At 43.1% G+C, this 25216-nt stretch overlaps 1 protein-coding gene across 4 annotated transcripts in view; it reads right to left on the reverse strand.

Moving 5' to 3' along the window:
* The window catches only part of BCAS1 (brain enriched myelin associated protein 1), a 79082-nt gene that overhangs the window by 12011 nt on the left and 41855 nt on the right, over positions 1 to 25216 (reverse strand). For 2 of the 4 annotated variants that reach the window (XM_048497718.1, XM_048497716.1), the window contains exons 5-10: positions 24386 to 24544; positions 21700 to 21744; positions 16329 to 16469; positions 10709 to 10744; positions 9371 to 9607; positions 5078 to 5236 (exon numbers count right to left, since the gene is read on the reverse strand). In XM_048497718.1, the coding sequence (XP_048353675.1) occupies positions 5078 to 5236; positions 9371 to 9607; positions 10709 to 10744; positions 16329 to 16469; positions 21700 to 21744; positions 24386 to 24544 (777 nt within the window). Of the gene's footprint in view, positions 1 to 2110; positions 2177 to 5077; positions 5237 to 9370; positions 9608 to 10708; positions 10745 to 16328; positions 16470 to 21699; positions 21745 to 24385; positions 24545 to 25216 lie in introns of all 4 variants that reach the window. The other 2 variants (XM_048497714.1, XM_048497717.1) reach the window with 2 other exon arrangements.

Below are 25216 nucleotides of genomic sequence, written 5' to 3' on the forward strand. Positions count from 1 at the left end.
ATAATGAACCAGACATTCATTCCTCTTATTGTTCTTGCAGATCGAGACCTGACAGCCTGTCGCAGCTCATAAGCAGTTGGTGCTTCCTGAGAAAGGAGAGCCAGACTCACAGGATGGCATGCTTTCCTGTGGGTTTCTTCTCACATCAACCCCAGGGGCTGAAGGAAAGATTCTCATCGACTTTGGAGCTGACTCAGTCCAGCTCCTGAATCTTTGGTTTGTGACAAGTCAGAAAATGAGATTAGAGCATCTGAGCAGGGGGGCTGGCCCCACCAAATGGACTCCTCCACGGCTGGTTCAGTGACCTCTTCCCCTTCTTCACTTGGCTTCCCTGTTGTGATTAACAACTGTGAAATATTGGGGCCATACTGATGCTAGGGATCCCCATTAAGGCCAGTTTAAGGGCTCCTTTGCAAAGCGGCTGCAAAGGGAACAGTTGGCGGAACAAATTACTCGCCAGTGCCATCTTTGCAAAACTTGATGCTGAAAGTTAAATGCATGTCCCCTTTTAGGAGTCCCATGATGCAGAGAGGTGACCAGATAACTCCTTCCCTTCCTCTTCCCACAAGAGACATGTTGTGAGGTAGGTGGGGCTGAAAGAGTTCTGAGACAACTGTGATTACCCCATGGTGGTCACCCACCTTCTTGTGGAGGAGAGGGGAAAAGAAACCCAGTTTACCTGATAAGAGTCCACCACTCATGTGGAGGAGCAGGGAATCAAATCAGGTTTTTCAGACTGGAGTCCACCGTTCTTAACCTCTACATCATGCTGACCCAACTTTCCATCCTTTTGAGGTCAGTAAAATGAGTACCTGGCTTCCTGGGGGTAAAATGTAGTTGACTGGGGAAGGCAATGGCAAACCACCTTGTAAATAAAGTGTGCCTAGTAAACGTTGTGATCTGACATCACCCCCATGTTTTAACTTTTTTTTACACTATGCATACTTAGAATGGTTATCTGACCCTTTCCAACGGTGCGGGGGTGCGTCAGCATATACAATGCCGACACACACCCCCGGGACCGTTCACACGGACGGTCCTGGGAGGGCTGCAGGCGGTGGCGCAGCCTTCGCACAGGTTGCGCCGGCCCTGAACGCTTACCTCGTCACAGAGGCCAGGGGACACACCCCTGCAGGCTGGACAACGAGCCGGAAGCCAGGAGATGAGGTCAGCGTTCAGAGACGGTGCAGGGGAAATGGCGCCTTCCAGCCGTTGCCATTCGCATGACAGCGGTTGGAAGACGCTGCTTCCGAAAAAACCTCGCTGGGGGAGTGAGGTTCAGAAGCAGCGTCTTCGTGCCGCTCGGGGGTTGCGAGGCTGGCGCTGCTGCAATGCAGCGGCGGTGGCCGTGCGAACCCCTCCCCAGGGACGCTGTTTTAAGCGTCCCTGGGGCGCTCTTTACTGCCCGTGCGGAAAGGGCTTTTGTTTCTTCATTACACTTCTGTGCCGCTCTTTGAAGAAAACCAGGGGTAACGGGCATACTTGCCACATTGTCCAGGAGAGAAAGGGAGGATATAAATCCAAACTCTTCTTCTCTTCTTCTTCTAAATGGTCCACATTTTATACTGGAGAGATCACAGAGTTGAGTCCAGTGCATGGAGAATGTAATGGAATCATTTCTTACTTAACTAAGTTTAGAGATTTGCTTTCCAAGAAATTTTTTTTTAAAAAAATACACCTAACAGTGCCACATTGAATCTAAACATTTACAGGAAACAAAGAATGAATGGAATACAGTAGATCAGAGGCTGAACTTGGTACAACACAAGTATTTTATGAAACTGACAGTGTTATAAGAAATCAAAGCAAAGGCAGGGCTGGTTCAAGGTAGTCAGCACAAATTCATCACCTGCTCAACCTACTGGGCTCATCTGGGCAGTCCACTATCTTGGGCCTGGCTGGAATAGGCACAGTACCAGCAAGTGATTCCACTCCACTACTGCGCCACTGATGCCAGAGAGTGAGCTGAGCCCCTGAAGGTCATAAGTGCCCCCTGCATTGTGACACCTCCAGCATTTGTTTTGGTGGTTTGGCTGGAGAACCAGCCCTGAGTAAAGCTCTGAGCACACCTGAGCCCATCACCAAGATAAGACTGGACCCAGACACTTACTTGCTGATCGGGAGCTGGACCGTTTATCTCTTCTGAAGGGGTCACCCCTGCATCTCCTCTGACTGACTAAAATAACAAAGCATTACATGCATTTCTAGAGTGCTTCTGTGGTAATCATCTCAAACTCCCTTAAGGTTGCCCAACAGGTGACGCTGGCCAGTTCCACGTGTCTCTTTCTCAGCCTTTGTAAAGGGAGAAGGCCAATCACAACTCTTGGACTACACAGCCCCACCTCTTCCCAAGATGGGGAGATTCCTGGACTTGGCCTATTCAGACTGATTTGGGGACTCCTCACTTTTTCAGTAGGCATGTTCCTCGAAGCCGTGTGCAGGTTTGAGAATAGCCAGCTCCTTTGGGCAAATGTAGGGGGCTCTCCCAATGTATGGGATAGAAGGTCAACTGGGAAGAAGGCCCATTTATGGCTACCAAAAAAGCCTTTGGGCCTGAGATTTTTGGGCCTTGTTCTCAGAGTTTCAAGATGGTTGGTTGAAATCTCAGGACTGACAGCTAGAACTTCCAGTGCATGGTAGCCAAGGTACAACCAATGCAGGACTTATCACAGTTCCATAGGACCTATAAGACGGAGCTATTCCACCAGGCCTACAGGTGAGGGCAGCAACAGCATTTTATCACAGCTGCCCTCCCTCTGCTTTGCTCTCTCCCACCTACCCCTTATTTTGAATCGGTTAGGGCGCCAAGGGTATATTTTATATTGGGAATTTTTAATTGTAAATTTATGAGTACTGAATTGTGGATGAATATACTACAACGGAAGAGTGGCATATAAATTAAATTATAAATGAATGAGTAATATACAATTCAGAGGAATGGCAACAATCTGGTATCAACCCAACTATGTTTTATGTTTAGCACAAAATTCATTACTAAGGTATTTTATATATTCATTAGATTGGTAAATAGTCCCTCTCTTCAAAATCACAAGATTATGACGACAGTTATTCCTTTCACATTGCTGGGGGTAGGGGTGGAGTCTCCTTCTTTGGAGGTTTTTAAAGAGAGGCTGGATGACCAATGCAGTGCTTTGACTGTGTGTTCCTGAATTGTAGGGGGTTGGACTTGTTGGCCCTTGGGGGTCTCTTCCAAGTCTATGATTCTATGATTCTATCCGCCGCAATCTGGACATCCATGTAAAAAATTTTGGTCCTCCGACTAAGTCTGATTTTTTTTCTTTTTCTTTTCTTTTAAAAAGAAATTGTGTATATTTGTCATATTAAAAGATAAAATATGTTGATATTATACAATACTATAAATATATTCTATGCATTTCTGGGTTTCTGAACTTTTTCTGTGTCATATGCTGGCCTTCACATGTTGACTGCAGTTTCCCAAAACTCCCTAAAAAAATAAAATTCCCCATTTAATTTCATATGCCATCTCATGATATAGCAAAATGGCGAACGGGAAAGTCACGATGTAGCAGGGATAACTGTATCTTCTTTTCCAGATAGCATCCAGTGGACTGTGCAAATATTGCCCTAAGTATGGCCCAGGGGGACATATGGGATCAAATGTCCCCAGACAGTGGCTATTTAGTCAAGTGGGGGGCAGAAAATTGTCCCCGACCCCCCCCCCCCCCCCCCCCCCCAGGTCCATACACTGACTTCAAGACCTGGTGCAAAAAAAGTTGTTTGGTCGTGGTAGGGGGAAGACGGCTGCCCCTAGGGGGGAGGGTAAACTCAGATTTTGCACCAGGCTACATTTTTTCCTAGAAATGCCTCTGGTATGACTATTCAGTGTGATATCATTGCCCCACCCAATGATATCGTCTGTCCATGACTCAGACCTTGGAATGCTGGGGACTTGGCCCAAGCAAGAGAGCCGGAGAGAACTTAGGCTCCTGGGTGAGCCTACTGCTAGCTGAAGAAGATCGTACTGGTCTAAATGGACTATCCGTCTGCTTTAGAATAAGTCAGCTTCATCTATTACACACTGAATATGTTTGCCTGACAGGATTATTGATAAATTTAGAGAGGATGACAGTGGTCATTCAACAAGGTACAAGCAGCACTATCAGTTTTAAGTCACCGACCAGCCGAGGCATTTTATAGATTTTACGTTTCTAACTTTGCAGAAGCAGGACAAACCAATACATTTGTAGAGCTCTTCATGGCAATGGAAGCCAGTTTAATAAACAATTTGCAAGCCTACAGTACTAGAGATAGCTCAATGTGTAGTTTTTATCACAGCTTTCCAAATGCTTGCTTGCACGCATATTGCATATTGCTAATGCATAGTAGAGAAACCAGGAGGGGTTGGTTGGCTTTGCTCCAAAGCCCTACCCTGCCTGCATACTCATTGTGAAAACAGAAGAAAAGTTCTGCATCAACCACACACAGAAATGCAAATAGGGATGCCAGTGTTCAAGCTTGGAGTCATAAGCTCTTCACAAGCTGAGTGTGAAAAGAAAATGTTCATTTAATTGCTATATAACAGCTATATAAACTGTATCTGCATCTATCTGCTTTTATATGTTGAAAGAGAAAACTTATTGTTAACCCACTGCCTGGTTCTAATAGGATTATTTCTTCAGGCCAGAGGGGTTGGAGAGGAACTGGTGAAGCCATGTATTTATTTATTTAAATTATTTCTGCAGCACTGGTTCAGCCAAGTCACCAATGACTGACTACTGCTGTGTCAAGAGACGGTGTGAGACAGTGGATAAAGTGCGGGGCTAGAATCTGGGAGACCTGATTTAAAATCCCACTCAGCCATAAAGGTCATCAGGTGACCTTAGGCTGGTCACTCTCTCATTCCAGCTTAACTCACAGGGCTGTTGTGAGGATAAAATAAAAAAGGAGAACCAAAAAGACTTCCCTGAACTCTTTGGAGGAAGGGTGGGATAAAATTTCCTAGACTAACAGAATACACATAAAACTTTGGCCGCTATTGGCTGCCTGGAATATGTTTTATATTTTCCCATATACGTTAAAAAAATATGCTTCTTACCAACTTAAAGAACTTCCTCAGGTTTGTTTTGGAGGGCTTTTCCTCTCCTTTGGATCTTGTTTCTGCACCTTCCAGGTTTCTCCTTTCATCTTTTGCGGGGGCTTCAGGGGAGGCTTCCATTCTCTCTGTGTTTATCACCTCTATGTCATCTGTTGGAGTCTGCAGATTATTGGCAACAATTTGGCTTTAAATTGCACAGCTGATTCATCCATGACAATGCAGCTAGATAGGTCAAGACATTCTGTTTTCCAGAATTTCATGCCCCCCCCAACCCTTTTGATTTCATCAACTAAACCACAGGTGTCAAACTCGCGGCCCTCCAGATGTTATGGACTACAGTTCCCATAATCCCCTGCCAGCATGATGCTGGCAGGGGATGATGGGAACTGTAGTCCATAACATCTGGAGGGCCGCGAGTTTGACACCTATGAACTAAAGAGATTTTCCTAGGAGCCAGTTTGGAAGAAGGGAGACAAGAGGGACCTGAGTGTACTAAGGAGAGAAGTTCTTGCTGGTATGGTCCATTCCCTCCTTCCCTATTTCCTTCCAAACAGTGCTTGATTAAGAGGGCTTCAGTCTACCTGGACATTATGATCTCTGAGGTAAACATTCCAGTGTGGGGCTGCTGACTGCAATTAGGGATGGAGGAGAGGTTGGCAAGAGTCTACCTTCCCTTCAGTTTAAAAAATGGAAAAAAACAACAACTTCCTAATCTTCACCAATCCTGGTAGTGGAATCACTTAGGACCAGTTCCGAAGTCATTCATTGCCATTTGTATTTTTGCCTTTCTGAGCTTGTCTCCTTCTTTTTTTGATCATCCACAAGTAGATTTTTCTATGAAGGAGTTCTTAGGCTGTCTAACCATTAGATACATACACCAGGGGTCCCCAATCTTTTTGAGACTATAGGCACTTCTGGAATTCTGACCCAGCATGGTGGGCACATATCAAGACCCCATTCTCCTTGGATTTGCCATGGGCACCCAGAGGAGTCTGTGGTACTCATCAATTCTTACATTTGCTTGTGCTTGCTTTGTTTAGAGATCAACAGTAACCATTCCTTCCAATAGAAGAAGAAGAAGAAGAAGAAGAAGAAGAAGAAGAAGAAGAAGAAGAAGAAGAAGAAGAAGAAGAAGAAGAAGAAGAAGAAGAAGAAGAAGAAGAAGAAGAAGAAGAGTTGGATTTATATCCCCCCTTTCTTGTTTTATGGCATTTCACTGCGATCGGTCACTGTTGGATTTTATTGTACTCTGTAAGCTGTCTTGAATAGAGACAAGAGAAAGGTAGCAACAAATAATTTTAATAAATAAAATAAAGACAAGTATTCTTATTAGCTACTGTGGCTAGCAGCAGTTTGAGGATGAGGGATTCCTACAGGAGAAACAAAGTGGGAAGTCTCTAATCAAAAGTGATACCTCCCTATATCTGCTTTTTTATTGTTAAGGCGAATATTTTTAGATCTGATCACAGAGTTCCAGCCCTCCATCATATAAAAATATGTAAGATCCTGATACAATTAACATTTAAAAGAATGAGTGCTATTATTCCTCACAGCAGTAATCTATGTGAGTTTTCAGGATACCCTGCTTTTGCTCCTGAACAGGGACGTAATGCCCATTGGGCAAAGTGGCCAAAGTTATGGACTCCCAAAGGGGGTGCCCCATCCCCCATTGTTTCCAATAGGAGCTAATAGGAGATGAGGGCTACACCTTTGAGGGTCCATAACTTTGGACCCCTTGAACCAAACTTCACCAAACCTGGGTGGTATCATTAGAATAGTCTCCTAAAGATGCCCTGAAAGTTTGGTGCTGATAGCTTAACAATTGCACCCCTGACAGCAGGCACCCCCAAAATTTCCTCAGATTTTCCTTTTAACCCTCCCCCCCTTTGGCTTGGATTTAAAGGGAGAATCTGAGGTCCCCAGTTTAAACATTGAAAGTCATGCTGTTTCAGGGTGGGGGAGAATCCACCCCAAAATAGCATCACTTTCAATGTTGTTTAAACTGGGGACCCCAGATTATCCCTTTAAGGTGGATTTAAAAGGAGAATCTGGGCTCCCTAGTTTAAACATCATTGAAAATGATGCTGTTTGGGGGTGGATTCCAGCATCACTTGTTTAAACGAGGAAGCCCAGATTCTCCTTTTAAATCCACCTTAAAGGGAGAATCGGGGGTCCCCAGTTTAAATAACATTGAAAGTGATGCTGTTTCCCCCAATTGGGGGGACTGGATACAACACCATATAATGTTTTCATAGCAGTAATAAAACATTTTGAAAGCATTTTGAAAATGTTTTCAAAAAAATATTTCTACTGTGTGGCATGGCCTATTGCTGTGTTCAGATTTGTGAGCTGGGGCATGTTCTATAATGTGATGGTGACTTTGAAGCGACCTGGTGTAAAAAATCATTGCTTGGTCACAGTGGGGGAGGGCGGCTGCCCATCGGGGTGGGCGCCAAGCTCCAATTTGGGTGTAGCTACAAGGGGGCCAGGAGGGGTGCGCATTGCACTGGGCACGCGCCTGGGGGGGCATCAAACTCAGGTTTTGCCAGTTTGTCTACTTACGCCACTGCTCCTGAATACAAAGTATCACACCATAACGGTATAATACATCAGACGAGGCGAAAAGAGAAACACAGGAAGACATCACCCAATCAAAGATGATATCTCATATTAATAGCACTTAACTACCCGCCATTAAATAAACTCTCAAAGCCTTTGAATAATTTAGACACAACCAATATTTATGTGGTGTTTGTCAAAGTGCATCCTCTCCATGTTCATTTTGCTAAACCAATATGTCTTGGATGGGATTTTGCCACGGCTATTGTTAAAAACAAGACAAAACCCTACTTCAGTAGTTAATCTCTGTTGCTGCTGCTGCTGTAATACTATAAGCTCTTGCAAGCCCGACAAAACCTCCTCACTTATTTCGGTGTAGCAATTGCTTCTCTCCACAAAACAGAACACATCATCAACAAAGAAGAAACTGTCTTCCAGGGGTTCATTTTTAAAACATTATAGTGTAGATCAGATTACAGCTACCGCTGCTGCAGCTGTAGACCCAACAGATTTGTCTCCAAGGCTATGTTGATGCAGGGGGTTTAGTTTTGCTAGTGACAACAGTTGTATCCTGGGAGGAAATTCCAGACACCCCTCTGTTCAGAGAAAATTCGGGATCTTCAATTACTCTGAAAACCTAATCACCTGGCTTTTTAATGGTTTGCTAAAAACAGAATAAGAACAATAGATTTTGTAGTGATAGGGTAAGAATGGTATTATAGAATCAGAGAGTCTCAGCTAAGGTTGATGATACCACTTCAGGAAGACTTTGGGGGGCCTTGGGTGGAAACCATGCCAACCCCAAAGTGAAGTTTTTTATGTTGTTGTTCTTTATGGCAATCTGTTTTGGACTGTTTTGGACTTTGAAGGATTAAGCAGAATATAGAAGAGGTGCAAAGAACCATTTTGACCAGACACTACCTAATGACAAATTTTGAAATGACATACATTTAAATGTATTGAGCTAGAGGTATTCTAGCTATTGAGCTACAAGAAGAGTTGGTTTTTATACCTCACTTTTCCGTACCTTTAAGGAGCATCAAAGTGGCTTACAATCATTTTCCCTTCCCCTCCTTATAACAGACACCTTGTGAAGTAGGTGGGGCAGAAAGAGTTGGGAAAGAACTATGACTGGCCCAAGGTCATCCTGTAGACTTTATATGTAGAAGTGGGGAAACAAACCCAGTTTGGAGGATTTCTGGAGAACTGGGGGTGGAGCCTCAAGAGGGCAGGGACTTCAGTGGGGTACAGTACCATAGAGTCCACAGACAGACCTGGCAACCCCATCTATCAGATTGCTGATCCCTGGAAACAGGGCCTTTTGCATAGTTAGTGGCTAGGATACAACACAGCTTTTTGGAGGGCAGAAAGATTACCACGTACAGAGTGTAACTTCCTCTCTTCCCCCTTCCTTCTGACTCCCAAAATCCCCCCCCCCCCCCCCGAATCATGGATCCAGGTAAATTACTTTTTTATGATCACCGGTTTTAGAAACTAGGTGCCTTAAAGAATGACCTTTTAAAACAGGGATTTTTTTGCATTACACAGCTTTCTTTGGATTCAGCTGCTTTACTACCTGCAAGAAAGCTTTACTTGTCCCTTTCTAGGATTTAGTGTTATTGATTGTTTTGTAATTTTTAATGCTCTTTTCCACCTCGGGAATTTCTGCCGAAGTTGAAATGTGAGCTATAAATGAATGAATGACTATATACCACATCTAGGGTCCGCACGTACCTTTCTCCAAAAGAATTTACTTAGAGGTGTGGGGGTAGAAGCAGACCTCTCCTTCGTCACCTCTTTTGGAATTTCGTTGGTGATGATGGCTGCTGGAGGGGGTGGCGGCGGCGGTGCCTGTGGTTGGACTGGAGGTTCGGGAGCTTTTGTGTTCTGCTTTGCTGCGGGCGTCTCCTGCGACGGAGGGACGTTTGCTTCCGATTTCACATTATCACTGCTTACAGGCTGATCAGCACTCTAGAAGAAGGCATGACAGGACTTCGTAAGACCACCAAGTGAACAATTCTCTATACCACCCATGGGAAAAAAACAGCGGATGATGAAGGAGAAAGCGTTGTCAAGTCGCAACTGACTTTTGTTGAATAATCTCCTCGTAGAGATTACCCACTTTTCACAACGAGCAGAGTGCGCAGAGGCTGGAGCGCGGCGGAGCATTTCCCGAACACGCGTGTGAGCTTAGGCATAAAGAAAAACGGAGTCGTTTGTAGTTTCTAATCTAACAAAAAGAGTATTTATTAGTGAACTTCGTTCTGGATAGAAGGGTAGATAGATAGGTTCACTATTCTAATCTAATCTAGGCTGGATGGGAATGGATGCAGCCAGCATCCGTCCTCCCTACGCACATGGTGCAGTAGGTTTGAGAGCAAGATGGAGAGTGAGAGAGAGTGAGTGAGCCAGAAGGAAGTCCCTGAGAGTATCAGTCTAACATCAAAGGGATAATGCCAGAATGATAAGAGTAAAAGTGTCAATCCCTAGGTCCCTATCTAGCATCTGGCTTTCTAGTAAAAAACCCTCTGTGGTTGAGGCAGGAAACAGTGTAAAGTCCTTCTCTTCCAACACCCCCTCTCCAACAACTTTAAGGGGGCATTCCAGGCATGAGAGGAGCAGGTGGTTTTGCCATTACCTTCCTCCACATAGCAATTTCAGTCTTCCTTGGTGGTCTCCCATCCAAGTCCTGTCTGGGGTCAATACTGGTTAGCTCCCAAGCTCTGTCAAGCTCAGGCCAAACTGGGTTAGTCAGGTTGCTCCCGTGTGATGACAAGGAAGACATTGTGTCACTGAATCATGTACTGACCTATGCATTCATGTTCATACTCCCAAAGATGGACTTATGGCAATGACGAAGGCTTCATGGTAATTGAATGCTTGTCACTTTAACCATAAAACTAAGAACATAAGAACGAGCCTGCTGGATCAGACCAGAGTCCATCTAGTCCAGCACTCTGCTACTCGCAGTGGCCCACCAGGTACCTTTGGGAGCTAACTGAAATGCACATCAATGTTACTTGCAATAGGAAAGCAGGGACCACATGAATGCTTTTCAGCAGTATTACTCACTTTGGTATTTGCTGTTTGCTGAGGATCTTTCTTTGACTGCAAGAGAGAAAATGAACACAAAGTCAAGCCGCTGATTAACTGCTATTCTGTACTGGCCGGTGGTATTTCTGATTGTTAGTTTCACAAATCCATCACATAGGGCCGCTTCACACATTTTGCCTCATGCTGACATGGTTAACCACATGCATTCAGGTTTTCTGGGAAAGTGAATTAGGGTCTAGAGTTGGAGATGAGATGGGCTGGTTAGTACACAATACACTTGTTATCAAATGAATACACTGAACCAGCCGTAATAGAAATTAACGTGATATCTCAGTTCTTTAACTATGGTAAAGACAATTAATGCATTAAATTACTTGTTGATTTTTACTTCATCTGATGTAAATCTTCCCTCATGGGACATAGGTCTACCCTTTGGAAAGCATTTCCTACAACATTATTTATTGCAACCAATCCTTATCTTACAGTGATGCTTTTCTTGTCTTCAAATGTATTTCGCCAAGCATCCATGGCAAGTGATGAAGTTGATTGCTGCCATACCCACATTGGAAAATGTGGGTGATTTTCCAATGTGACATAATTATGACAGGACACACTAGAATGTGATACAATTCCACACTGACTGCCACAAGATATGAAGGTGTGGTACCAAAGGGTTCTAACATTGCTTATGATAGAACATCTCCAGGCAATCAATTTTCTGGGGAAAAAACCTGCAGTTTGATCCTTACACTTAAATCTTTATTTTTATTTATTTATTTATTTATTTATTTATTTATTTGTTTGTTTGTTTGTTTGTTTGTTTGTTCTACTTATATACCGCCCTCCCCCGGAGGGCTCAGGGCGGTTTACAACAATAGCGAGACAAGTGGAAAACAAAGTACATAAAAGTTAAACATTAAAATGCAGCGCTCAATTACCATAAACCAATTAAAATGTAGATGGCACCCGGCTATTAAAACTCCTCTTAAGAGGGGAACAGTGGGCCTTAGATTTTGCTCCGGGCACACATATCAGCAGCAGGTCTCCCCAAAGGCCCGGTGGAATAACTCAGTCTTGCAGGCCCTGCGGAACTCATTAAGGTCCCGCAGGGCCCGGACAGCTGGAGGGAGAGCATTCCACCAGGCAGAGGCCAGGGACGTAAAAGCCCTGGCCCTAGTGGAGGCCAGCCGCATCATAGAGGGGGCGGGGATCACCAGCAAGTTGGCCTCTGCTGAACGCAGAGAGCGATGTGGGACATGTGGGGCCAGAAGGTCTCGTAGGTACGAGGGTCCCAGACTGCTGTGATTCATAACATGCTTACTTGGAATTAAATTCTGTTCAGATCATTTAAGCTTATTTACAAGTAGCAATAGTAAAGATCAGGAAGGTCACTTCTCATCTCTTAGGTGTTGGTAGACAGAGGACAGTGGGGCCATTTCCAGTTTTCCAGGAGATGCTCTATGAGACAGAAGAAGGGAAACACTGGAAAAAATTTCCTGCTTGTTTGGAATATTCATTGTGGGGATGAGAACTACTATTGTGCAATGGTTAAGATCAGGTAGACTCTAATCTGGAGAACTGGGTTTGATTCCCCACGTGAGCAGCAGGCTCTAATCTTGTGAACCAGGGTTGTTTCTCCACCCCTACAGAAGAAGCCTGTTGGGTGACCTTTAGCAAGCCACAGTTCTCTTAGAACTCTCTCAGTCCCACCTACCTCACAAGGAGTCTGTTGTAGGGAGAGGAAGGGAAGGAGTTTGTATGCCACTTTGAGACACCTGACAGTTGAGAAAAGCATGGTAGTATAAATCCAAACTCCTCCTCTACCTCCTTCTTCTACCAGTCTCTTAGCTGAAGATTCAGACTCTATACTCAATCTCCTATGTTCTGCCAGACCCAAATTATGAGTCCTGCTATTGTTTTGTGGTATTCTCAGATCTTTCCAAGCAAGACATCTACACTTCCATGGCAAATCAGTAGGTCCCAACCTACCATTCTGACAATCCCAGTTAAAACAGTTAGTCTAAAAACTGGTGAATTCTTCCCTCTGCAGATAAACTCTTACACAGAGGATTGAATCTGCTAAGTAGGCTCCAATGACTCCTTTTTTTACCAAGTCTTCCTATAACACAGAGAGTTTAAAACTGTTGCTGACTGAAGGCCTTTGGTGGGAGAGGGCGGGCTATAAATCTAATAAATAATAATAATATTTTTAAGAATCCCTCACTTGAATATTAATATTTTGGAAGTGAAGACACATACATTTTTACATAAACACATTTACATACACATTTCCCATTCAAAAATATTTTACTTCTCCATTAATTCAAGGGTAACAATGAACTTTTATCCGGCTGTTAGATCCATGATCAATCGATGAGAAAATTAGTTCTTTTCCAAAAGGGGGGGAAAGTTTTTATTTGGAGTTAGTAGTAACAACAAGACCTGAAAAACAATGCTTTCTTGCAAAAATAGATAAATAAATGTGACTTAGGAAGCTACAAGGAGGACAGAAAGCCGAAAGAACTGGTGGTTCCTGTTCTCCATTCATTGTAGCTCTCAATCATGGGATGTACAAGGAGTGGATGTACATGAGACAGGGCCTTTTCTATGGTGGTGCCAAAATTGCAATGTTCCCTTCCCAGGGAGTCTTGTCTCAACTCAGAATAGTCAACAGGCTAAGTTCTGTGGTTTTGAAAAGCACATGGGATGACCAATGATTAATTGTCCCTCCTGTGTGAGCTAAGACTGATTCATTGCAAATGGAGCTCCACATGAGCAGAGGCTACTGCACTTGCATCAGTGTTGAATTTGTTGTGCCACATATGGAGCTCTACATGAGCAGAGGCTTCCGTGTTGGGGGTTGCTCGGAAGAGGCTGGAGAGATGTTGCCTCATCCTTGTTTGTTTAGTCTCCCAGATGGAGCTAGCTGGACTGTTTACACTGGAAAAGTTTACTAGCTGACATCCTGTCTGACCAAGTCTGTTTAGAACTAAGCGCCTCTGTATTATTTGGAACTGATGTCCTTGAAAATACAATTAGAGCCGCTGTCTTAACTTGACCCCAAAGAGAGCCTGGTGCTCACGACTGTTGTGCTGAAAGTACAATTAGCAAATTGTGTGTGTGTTTTTCCCCTTTAAAAACAACATCAAATATAATACATTTTCACAGGATCCCCCTATGTTCCACTGATATTCCAGTGGAGAGCAAGCATGGTATAGTGGTTAAGAGTGGTGAACTCTAATCAGGTGAACTGAGTTTTTTCCCCCATTGCTCCACTTGAAGCTTCTGGGTGACTTTGGGCTAGTCACAGTTCTCTCAGAACTCTCCCAGCCCCACCTACCTCACAAGGTGTGTGTTGTGGGAAGGGGAAGGGAAGGCAATTGTAAGCCGCTTTGAGAGTCCTTAAAGGTAGAGAAAAAGCCGGGTATAAATACCAGCTCTGCTGCCTCTTCCATTACAAATAAATGTACTTTCTTATACAAGCCCCCCTACTCACAAAAATTCCATGTGGGTGTCTGTGGAATTTTTGCATGAGGTTAATATTTTCCATCCACTTCTCAAGGGTCTTTGTCCTTGTACATTCTTGAGGATACAATGCTGCCGTTCTTTCCCTCTAACCCCCTACTCATCAATCGGTCAAACTATTGAGTAACGGGCAAAGTTAAGAACGTGGTTGGAGCCATAGTCAGGAAGCCTAGAATTGTGGACTAACCCAAATCCTATTAGAATGAAGTTTGCAAAATTAAGCAAGCCTATTTTATTACTGATAAACTCCTGGAACCATTTAGGCAATAAGTCAATCAGTAGCTAGTATACATGATGGTGAGACAGGGAACACAAACCAGTTGCCAGCAGAAGCAACACTGTGTCACACACCCCTGTCTCAAAGCCAGAAAAACTAGAATCCTCTTTGCAGGTGGGGTTAAAACAAACAATAATCTATTGCTACTGTTAATGGAATTTGTTAGGTGCTCAAACAGAAATATAGCTATAAAAAATATCAACAGCAGACTGGGTGATATTTGGAATGAGAATACTGGCTGGTTGAAATGAGCTTGAGAACAATTCAGTTCTCTTTTCTTGGCTACTATCAACCACTATTTGTTCCCTGCCTGTTGGGTGCCTGTGCTTCTTAAAAGTTGAAACAGGGAAAGCTGAAAGCAGGATGCTGTCTCAGTAAGTAAAATGCATTTGCTTTGCTCTGGAACTTTTTTCCGAGGGGCCGTTGTCATTTTTGCAAGCACCCATCCACGTTGATCAATCTAATCTTGGTTGCTCTTTGCTCGTTTTCTATAATCTGACTTGATTACAAGTCAGCAAGAAAAGGTGACAGATAAATGAGCAAATTTGAATTTTGATGAGCTTTTGACAGTGTTTGAAAGGTAAAGGTAGCCCCCTGTGCAAGCACTGGGTCATTATGGACCCATGGGGTGACATCACATCATGATGTTTACTAGGAGGATTTTGTTTACAGGGTGGTTTGCCATTACCTTCCCTAGTCATCTACACTTTACCCTCAGCAAGCTGGGTACTCATTTTTACTGACTTCAGAAGGATGGAAAAATCAAGTCAATCTTGAGCTGGCTACCTGAAACTGACTCCAATTGGGATCGAACTCAGGTTGCGAACAGAGTCTTGACTGCAGTACTGCAGCTTGCCATGGGTGATCAAAATACAAACAGCATCGATAGTTATGGAAAGGTATGAGTTCTGATTGATTTGTGAAGGGATCTTTTTAAAGGCTTTTTTGAGGGGAAAATATTCTCATTGTAACTGACTGGAGCTTGGAAATGGGGGAAAAGTTATTTTTAATACACATGGAAACTGATTTTTCATTTAACCAGATATAACCTCTCTTCTGATGTTCAAAGGGAATAGAACATGCATGTGGCATGGGAATTGTGACAGTGAGCACCACCTTCGATCTGCATGAATATAAATAAACCTACTCAGATCCATTGAAAATATATGTGCACCATCTATGAATGAACACATATATATGGGCACAGTGTGGTTAGGAACATTGCATTTTCAGTATTCCTGATTGCATGAACAGAGAGCTATGAATACAAGAGACTTGTACATGAGAATCTTTTTTAATACATGCCTACTGACTAGCACATGTGGGTTAGCCACAGAGTTTGTTGTCATCATTCTCCTCCCCTCCCACCATGCATTCATTCTACCATCTGGAAACAGGTAGGAAAGGGTTAAGGTCTACATTTTTGGAACATTATCTCTTCAAACGCAAGATAGACATGCTTAGCATTACTGTTAAATGAGGCAGAAGGTTTGCCTTCCATTGTTCATTGTTTGTCAGATCTAAGTTCTAGTTACGGGACACAGATTTGGTTAGCAAAAAAAACTTAGGACAATGACACAGGAAATGGTTATGATGATATGTTCGGAGGGGTTTATTTTGACTGAACCCTGAATTCACAGATGCTGTAAATTTCCAGACTTCCAAAATGTTCAAGACATTTCCCTCCCCTCTCTGCTGGGATCAGTTTTTGAATCAAAACACCTCCCAAAATTTTGCCCTTTATGAAGTCTGACAGCTGTAACATTTCATCCGGTGTTTAACTAGGACTCATCTGTTGCCATTCAGGGTTCTCTTTTAGTATTCTCCAGTACCGACCTTGTGTCTAAACAGTTTGCTAAATGTACTGTGTCCTAATCTGGGGCTGTCTGTTTTCTTTTTCTTGGTACCCTTTGCATGGGAATCAGCCGTCGTCCTCTCAGCAAGCTGACCTTCATGGATCTTGCCTGCCTGCGTTGCCTTTGTGCGACATCATTCAAAGTTGAGTTCCATTTTCCTTTTATCCACCATATACATCAGTGACATTATTATAATACAACATTACATCCATAGACAATGACTCACTGAAGAGAATTCTGTATTTTACTGTGTTGGCAACTATCTTTCAATGTATTGTCGAAGACTTTCACAGCCAAAATCAGTAGAATGTTGTGGGTTTTCTGGGTTGTATGGCCGTGTTCCAGTAGTATTTTTTCCTGACGTTTCAGCTGCATCTGTGCCTAGCATCTCTCAGTTTATTTAAAAATGCATTAAAGTACATTTTTAAAACAGGGCTGTGGATCAGTGATTTGCATGCACAAGGTCTCAGATTCAATCTTTGGTATCTCCAGGTATATTCTGTTCAACAGAGGATAGTAGGGTTGTATATTCCTCCACTACAGAATAAAGCATGCCAGACCTTCTTTGTTATAGCAAGCTCCACCTGCATCCTAGTGCCTACGTAGCCTCCCTTCAGTTTGAAAGTAAAAATACATTTTGGCATAAATGCTCTTGTATCAAAGTACCATGTTCAATAATGCACAAAATAATGGTTTTGACAAAGGCAGCATGTAAAAATGAATGATAATTCTCATATTCGTTCAGGACTATATTCTAATGCAGAAGCATATTCCCAACCACTGCACCTCAAACTAATCGAACTATCATCTTTCTGTGGAACAGAGTATAGCAAGATTCAAGCCCACTAGAGTCTTAGGTATTTTCAGGGTGTATGCTTTTGAGCCAAAACTCCCTTTATCAGAAGGAATCTAACAAAGTTTAAACTCCAAAACTCTTGTTGTTCTCTAAAGTGTGTCATATCTAGCTCTTCTACTATAGACCAATAGAGCTACCCTCTGAAACTATCTTCCAAGTAGCAAGTACTGGGAAGGATCTTTCTCTGCCTGAATCCCTAGATAGCTGCTGCCAGTCAGAGAAAATGGACCAATGACTTAACTCAATATAAGACAGCTTCATATGTTTAACAGCTTGGTTCAATTTCCACCATTATATGTTCTGTTGCAGTGGTCTTCAAACACTCTGCTGATTGACAGGCCTCATAAGAGTCATGACCCCTTCTTGCCCAGAACAATACTTTCAACTTCATCTGCTGAGAAACCCCTGAGAATCGCAGAGGATTTTGGGACAAGATTTAGGACATATGTTGAAATTCTGCAGATCAGTGCCTAGTTTAGAAGAAAATCCAATAGGGTTTCATATTCTCAGCACTTCTTGGCAGGCCTTGACCTCAACCATTTGATCCCTGTGAGATGAGACAAGCATTACCAGTTGGACCTCACCGGTCTGCCCGAATTGAGAGTGCAACCTGATTCACACCCAACACAATCTCAAGGCTGTGCATTTCAAAGGGTTGTCGGTAATCAGCCGTCTTTGAAGGAAGCATTTTGGCCATTATTCATTGATTTGGTTCATTTATCTGCCTTCAGTCTACCAGCAGTACTCCTCATCTTATTAACCTAACCTGATAACCTCCCTGCAAATGCTAGAAAACAAATGCACTAGGGCAATCCCACTCACTTTTAGAGGTTTTGGAAACAAAGGGATAATTATGGAATTACCACTCCCCAGAGTAAAATTAAATGAGTATAACCTAATGGATAATAGGTTGTATTTGATCTTGGGAAACTTGTGTTCAAATCTTTGTTCAATTATGAATACAGTGGGTGGCAGAAAAAAATATTTTCATATAGCCCCAGTTCCTTCCTTTGGAATTGGAATAACAGTGTTCTCAGAATTACTGTGAGGGCAACATTTTGAACATGCATAGCTGTTAAATGAATCCAAGTTAACATTTTAGTTCTTATAGTAGGAGTCCCCAATCTTTTTGAGCCTGCAGCCACATTTGAAGTTCTGACATGGCATAGTAGCCGCAGTTACAAAATGGTTGCCGCAGGAGGCGGAGCCAGCCACGAAATGATTGCCACAGCTTCACTCGAGTAACACAGTGCAGATCCTTGTGCTATGTTGGCAGCTGCTGCCAAAGCAACATTACAAATTAAAAACACAGCCAACTGAACCTCCAATCATCAACCAGGAGTTTCTCTGGGCAAAAGACCTACCTGGCTCCTCTCACTTTCTAAAAACACTTGGCAGGCACCAGAAAAGGTGTTGGTAGGTACCATGGCACCCACAGGCACCACGTTGGTCTTTCACGGTACAATGCTATTTGCTAAGAACTAAACCTATCTCACAGACATGTAACAGTTGAGAGGTCAGGTTCTCCAAGATTCCTGCCAAAAAGCATGGAGAATGAGAAACTCTACTGAATTTCCTATAAGTCAGGGGTAATCAGCTTATGGCATCTTGAACAAACCTTTCTCCCTGAGCAATCCTTTCTGATGCTTCAGTGCAAAACCAGGAGAGAAGAGGGCTACCAGCATTCACCAATGTGTCATTCTGCCCCACAACTCTAAACCCTGTTCTCAAATGGCCCATCAGTAATGGAGGACTCTGCAGCTTTAATCATGTATTCTTAGGTCCTGAACAGTCTACATCCCAACAATCCACAAGGATTTTGTTTAGCAAATGATTTCATAATACAGCCATGATGCCTAACCAACTGCAGCCTGGATTTGACCCACACTGGCTACTGCTTATTCTGTGGGACCAAGGAGATGGTAAATACACTGACTTAAGCAAATGACTTTGTATTCTTACTCTGTATTCCTAGCATTAAAATCAACGGGAACTTGGCACAGGTAGGACTAGATTACCTGGAAGCAAATATACTATATGGGCTGGGTCTGCTTTGAGTGTAAACACAGCTGGACGATTTAAGGAGGACAGACAAAATCATTTCTGTGAAGGGCAGGGCACAGTCACAACACATGTTGGTTGGAACATTCTTCTGCTTTAATCATTTCCAAAGGATGTCTAGCTTCAGTAGGCTCCCAGGCCATGATGGGTCAGCCTCATAATGAAATTGGCATGAGAAAGACTTCACAGCACTGGATATAAAATATGTACATTAAGACATTACAAGCAAAATTCAAAAGAACTGTAACGTTTCAGCGTGCAGTTTATTTCATAAAACTTGAAGCTTTTGTAGTTGGACCATCAGAGACCAATTAGCACCCTAGTAGCCATATGAGCTCACAAAGCTACCAGCTCTCCATCCATATCCTAGAGCAGCAATGGCCAATCTTTTGGGCTCAGAATGTCAAAGATTAAGAAAACACCTAACTTGACTCTTCTGGTTTCTCAAGCCTCACCCCACCAAAGAGAAATAATTTAGAGGTAGGTAATGGCACACAACCACCATCTTTTGCCTTGGGAACCCAATGGGGTCAGCATAGGTCAACTGTGACCTAATGGCATCCATACATATGCAAAAGCTGATATCCAACTATGTGACTCCTTACTGGAAAATTAATAATTAGAATAACAACAAAGCTGGATTAATTTTGCATTATTGCTTATTAACCCACACTTGAAAAGTTCCTGTCTATTTGTGGGTGGAGCCTGGGGTGGCCAAAGTTTGGGGAGGGGAGGTACTGCAGCCATTCAGTCCACCCTCCAAAGCAGCTATTTTCTCCAGGGAACAGATCTCTGTATTTCATAAATCAATTGTAATTCTTTGTAAAGGCCCTATTTAAATAGGGACCCATGTATTTCCACATTTGCATCTACCTGTCTACATCAAAGGTATGTAATGTAAGGGTGTGCTGTCAAGTTGCCACCAACTCATGGTGATCCTTCGACCATGGGGTTTTCAAGGCTAGAGACAATCAGTGATGGTTTGCCATTGCTTGCCTCTGCATAGCAGCCCTGGTATTCCTCAGTGGCCTGGCCTCCCACTCAAATACTAGCCAGGGCCGGCCCTGCTTAGCTTCCGAGATCTGGTGAGATCAGGCTATTCAGGGCTATTATGGCTGCTGTCTAAAGTGTTTGGGGCAAAAAATGGATCACACGCATTTGAAGGCGTTTTCAATTCCATTGATTACCATGGCATTTGTCTGCACTCCTCCATGCCTTGTTTCCTGTCACTATAGCAATGATTCATAGCATCGCTGATTTGCTGTTCCACAAAATGAGGGGTGTGGGAAGAAAAAGGCACTTAAAGGCTGATTACCCCCTGGTGCTCTGGTGCGCGGTGGGACAGGAACAGTGGTGGGATTCAGCCTATTTGCACCTATTCTGTAGAACCGGTAGCTAATTTGTTGTCTGGTTCAGAGAACTGGTTGTAATCCCACCACTGAGTTCTTTCAGAACCAGTTGTTAAATTATTTGAATCCTACCACTGGACAGGAAGTGTGTCAGGGCAAGAAACACTCCCTGTTTGAAGTATGGCAAGAGAGGAGGTGCGTTGGGGCAGGAAATCTCTTCCTGATGTGCTTCCTGTTTGAACCAAGAGAGGAGGGGCGTCGGGGCAAGATTGCTTGTCCTGATGTGCATCCTCTTGCCCCATGCGTTCTTCCCGCTTTCCCCAGGGAAAGCAAGAGCACTTCTGGTGCAACTTTTCATGCCAGAGCAGGACAAGGCCAGGGAACGCCGGCAGTGGGTAATGGGCCAAAATTTAAGAGAAGAGGGGCAAAGTGGTGAGGAGAGGAATGGAAAAAATGGTGGTACAGGCACTGAAGGAGAGGTTCTCTGACTGCACAGGGGACATGGAAAACAGCCCATTGTTTTGGCAGGAAAGAAAAATTGCTTTACATGTGATCACTTAAAAACATTGTAAAAAAAAAACACCGTCAAAGTATTTTCAGCAACAACAGAGAAAAAGCTGCCCGGAATTGTTTTCAGAACCAAACAAGGGGAAAATGTGCAGAAGTCCACAGAAGAAATGTTTTATTATCATCCTGGAAACCTAAGTGACTTGTGCGGTAAAGTCCTTGAATGACTTGCAAATGTGACTGAGTGTACTGTCAAATTTTTACTGAGAAAACCCATGTGAAAATTGCCTGCAGCTAGGATGCCATCAGGTGACAATGATCCATTCCCTGTCTGGATACACTACTTGGAGCTCCTTGAAGGAAAGGGCAGATAAAAGTGCAACAAATCAAGTCATAATAAATAAATCATTGATCTAATGCCACTCACAGAACTTCTGCATCACATCATACCTACTCAAATGCAATTATTTTACTTTATTTTAAATGCAAACAGTTCCCACATTCAAATGAGAATTAGCATGGACTAGCACTAAAATGTACATTAGTCCAGATTAGACAGAAACAAACAAAACACTCACCTTGTCCTCTGAATCACTCTTAGAATCTGCTTTACTTGGAGAAACCTTAGAATTCAAGAAGAAGAAAAATCCATGGAATCTGCACCATCAAATAAGCATGTGAAGAAGAATCCGCGACCAAAGGTCAAAGGTGAAAACTACAGATGTGCACATTTACAATTAAGGATAGACATGGAGGATAGGAAGAGGACCAGACAGGGAGATAGACATCTCCTCTGATATGTCAACTGTTGTCTTCAGGCTGCCCCCTGCTGGCTGTTTTTCCAGTTCCTGGCATCAAACAGAGACGGTCTTTTCCACTGTGGCTCCCACTCTGTGGATTGGGAGCCCTGAAGAGATTAACCCCTACCCCCCAACACTGGAGATCTTCAGAAGGTATTGCAAGTCTTGCCTGTTTACCAGGGATTTTGATGCTGTGTGAACAGCAGGCATTTAGGGTGGGGAGGGAAGCATTTATGATTTGCATTCTATTTGGTTTTAATTTGAAATGTTTTGTGGGCTGCCTTGTGCCAAAAGGAAAGGTATGGTATGCATTGTTAAATAAAGTTAGGCTGTCATTAGTCAGTGTCATCTTAAGAGAACTTTTCTGGGAGTAAGCCTCAATGAATGGACTTGAGCAGGGTTCTCGGAAAACTTGCTTGGGATTTCTCTCTGTAAGTGACATTTACCACAAGGTAATCTCATATCTGCCTTGGTCGTGTTGATCAGGTAGGAGCTGGGAGTTCTGTGCTCAGAATTTAATTTCCAGGTGTACACTGGCCAAATGTGGACTGGGACCATGATCTACAGAGTGAGGGAACTTTAGCCCTCTCCCTGCACTGTTTTCTTACTTGAAGCAGGCCTGAGGACAAATGTTTTCCTCGGGGTCGAAATAATGAAAGGCTAACAGCACCATCCAAAGGGGAAGCAAATCTGTGGCTGGGAGTGGTGCAGAGTCACACAGTTGGAGTTGCCCTCCCTGAGGCAGTGGAATGCGGTGCTGAATGCTGTGCCAGTGTCCCTGCGCCACTGCCACCAGCATAGTGGGGGTGGTCTGGGATGTGGCCGGGGAAGAAGCTGACACTAGTTGATTTCCACCTGGCCACTGGCCTGTTACACTGGCAGCCAGAACTGTGGACTTATGGCACCTTTTCAGTGACATAAGTCCATTAAGCCCAATGGGGCTTTCCGGTGGCAGGGAAGTTTTTAATGTGTTTTTGGCCTCTCTGTGCCACTGGAAAGCCCTTTTGGGAATGGTGGGCCAGTGCAGCCGTGGCACTACATAAGGGTGCCTGGCCCTTTGGATGGGGCTGCCCGTGTAAGTCTTTCCAGTGGATCAAAAAGCAGCTCCCCTGGGTGATTTCAGGTCAGGAAAATATTGTATCTGGGCAGGGGTGTGTGTGTGTGTGTGCATAATTTCCTGCATGTCATGATCCCTCTCTGAATTAGATATGCTGTGGAATTAAATTCAAGGTAAGGAGTTCTGGGGCAGACGTGACATTGTAACTTACAGGAGACCCTTAAATGCTAGGAAGAATTTACAAACTGAAATAGCAGTTCAGAGCTTAGACAAGTTACCTAGGTGGGGTGCATGAAGCCTTCTTCTGAAGATTTGACAGACACCTGTCAAGTCACAGAAAGATGATGGGACTAATTGCTCTCAGACTGAGAAAACTGCAATCACTGAGGAGAAATCTAACTCAAAGCTCTGTAAGCAGAGGTAGTAGACAGCTGAATACCACATTCAGTGAACACATTTATTTTTTAAACTATTCTAATATCATCATTCTTCTAGGACATTCATGGAAGCATGCAGTCCCTCTTCACTTTATCATGACAACAACCCTATAAAATTGCATTATCTGTTGCCAAAAGCTCATTAGTCTGATCCAAATAAGCAGCTCTTATTGTTCCAGAACTGGCTTAATTCATGTGCTTAAGGAAGCTTGACTGAAAAAATCTAACATACACACTTTGGAAAGTTTCTAATTCTCACCAAACACATTCTAATTCTAACCAAACACACTTTGGAAAGTTTCTAATTCTCCATAGTATTTCCTGTTATCTTGCACTGATATTTGATTAGGTTTAGAGCAACCATTCCATTATACAATACTGAATTCTCTTAGTTGAGCCCTATTGGGAAGCATTTATACAGCAAAAACTGATTATTTTGTTCTGATTTTCACAGTTAGTTAAAACCATCAACATAAGTTTCTCCATAGTTTAATTACATTTCAAAAACTTTTAAAAAGACAAATAATGATCTGCTTTAGCTAATAATTACCTGGTATTCTCACTATGTTATAGATCTGCTCAGCTAGTGATTTCCTCTAATGCAAGAAACCTTCTAATGCTCTTTAGCTGAACAGACCAGCAGGATAGAAGCCAGTACTTTCATTTTCAAACATTTCTAACTCCATGTTCAAACCCCTTATTTCACATCCAAACAGACAAAGAGAGCTAGGCCCTCGAAAACCTTGAAGGTGCTACTGAATTTGAATCTAGCTCTTCTACTGCACACCAACATATTTCTACTGCACACCACATACCTGAAACATCCAAACCCAAGTTTCAGAAACTCAGTCATTTTATTTTCTGCTTTGAATGACAAGTATTTTCCCTTTGCATTTGCCTCTACATCTGCACAAGAGATACTCACAATTCACCTCAACGCAACAGAGTAAAATTGAAAGCAAAGTCTTACCAGGGTTTTAAAGAAACTCATGACGCTGTTGTTGTAGTCTGTTCCGGCTGCTGTTTTCACGTTCTCTGGTTCGACCTCTTCTGGGGTAAGATCCTCAGAGGCTAAACAACTGACACCCAGAGAGTCCGGCTGCACAGGGTTTTCTTCACACTCTACGTCCTGCAAAAAGGGAGTACCGTTCCTTTAGTCCTTTGCTTGCTGAGTGCCCGGCGGAAGACTTTAAAAGTAATCTACTTGCCACTTGCATCCATCTGCTCTCTGAGTCATAGTCCTAATTCCATCCATATTTCTTCAGCCTACATAGTCAGAACAATCAGCCATTGATGTTTGCTGGGTCTAATATATGCAGTATTTGCCACTGGCTGGGGGAACATTGTTCCGAATGATAGAGAACAACAAACACAAGCAGTCAAGTTGCATACGGCACTCTGAGCAAACTGCCCCTTCTGTTCAATGCAGCTGAATAGTAAGTGATGCGTGGCTCCAGGTTTGATCTCCAAATTCTTTGTGTCAGATCACTACAGACATGGGAAGCCTTTAGGGTTCTGGTTGCCACTCTTTATAGAAAATATGGAAATGAATTTGTGCAAGTTAAGATAATTCAGGCTAGATTTCATTTATCTGTTATTGTTGAGATTTGGCTAAGTCAGTCCAGGATGTTGTCGTGAACTTGAACTGGACCATAAGCATTCCAGCATCTATACAGTGATAGCGAACCTTTTCGAGACCAAGTGCCCAAATTGCAACCCAAAACCCACTTATTTATCGCAAAGTGCCAACATGGCAATTTAACCTGAATACTGAGGTTTTAGTTTAGAAAAAACGTTTGGC

This window comes from Sphaerodactylus townsendi, linkage group LG05 (genome assembly GCF_021028975.2).
Source record: "Sphaerodactylus townsendi isolate TG3544 linkage group LG05, MPM_Stown_v2.3, whole genome shotgun sequence".
NCBI lineage: Eukaryota > Metazoa > Chordata > Lepidosauria > Squamata > Sphaerodactylidae > Sphaerodactylus > Sphaerodactylus townsendi.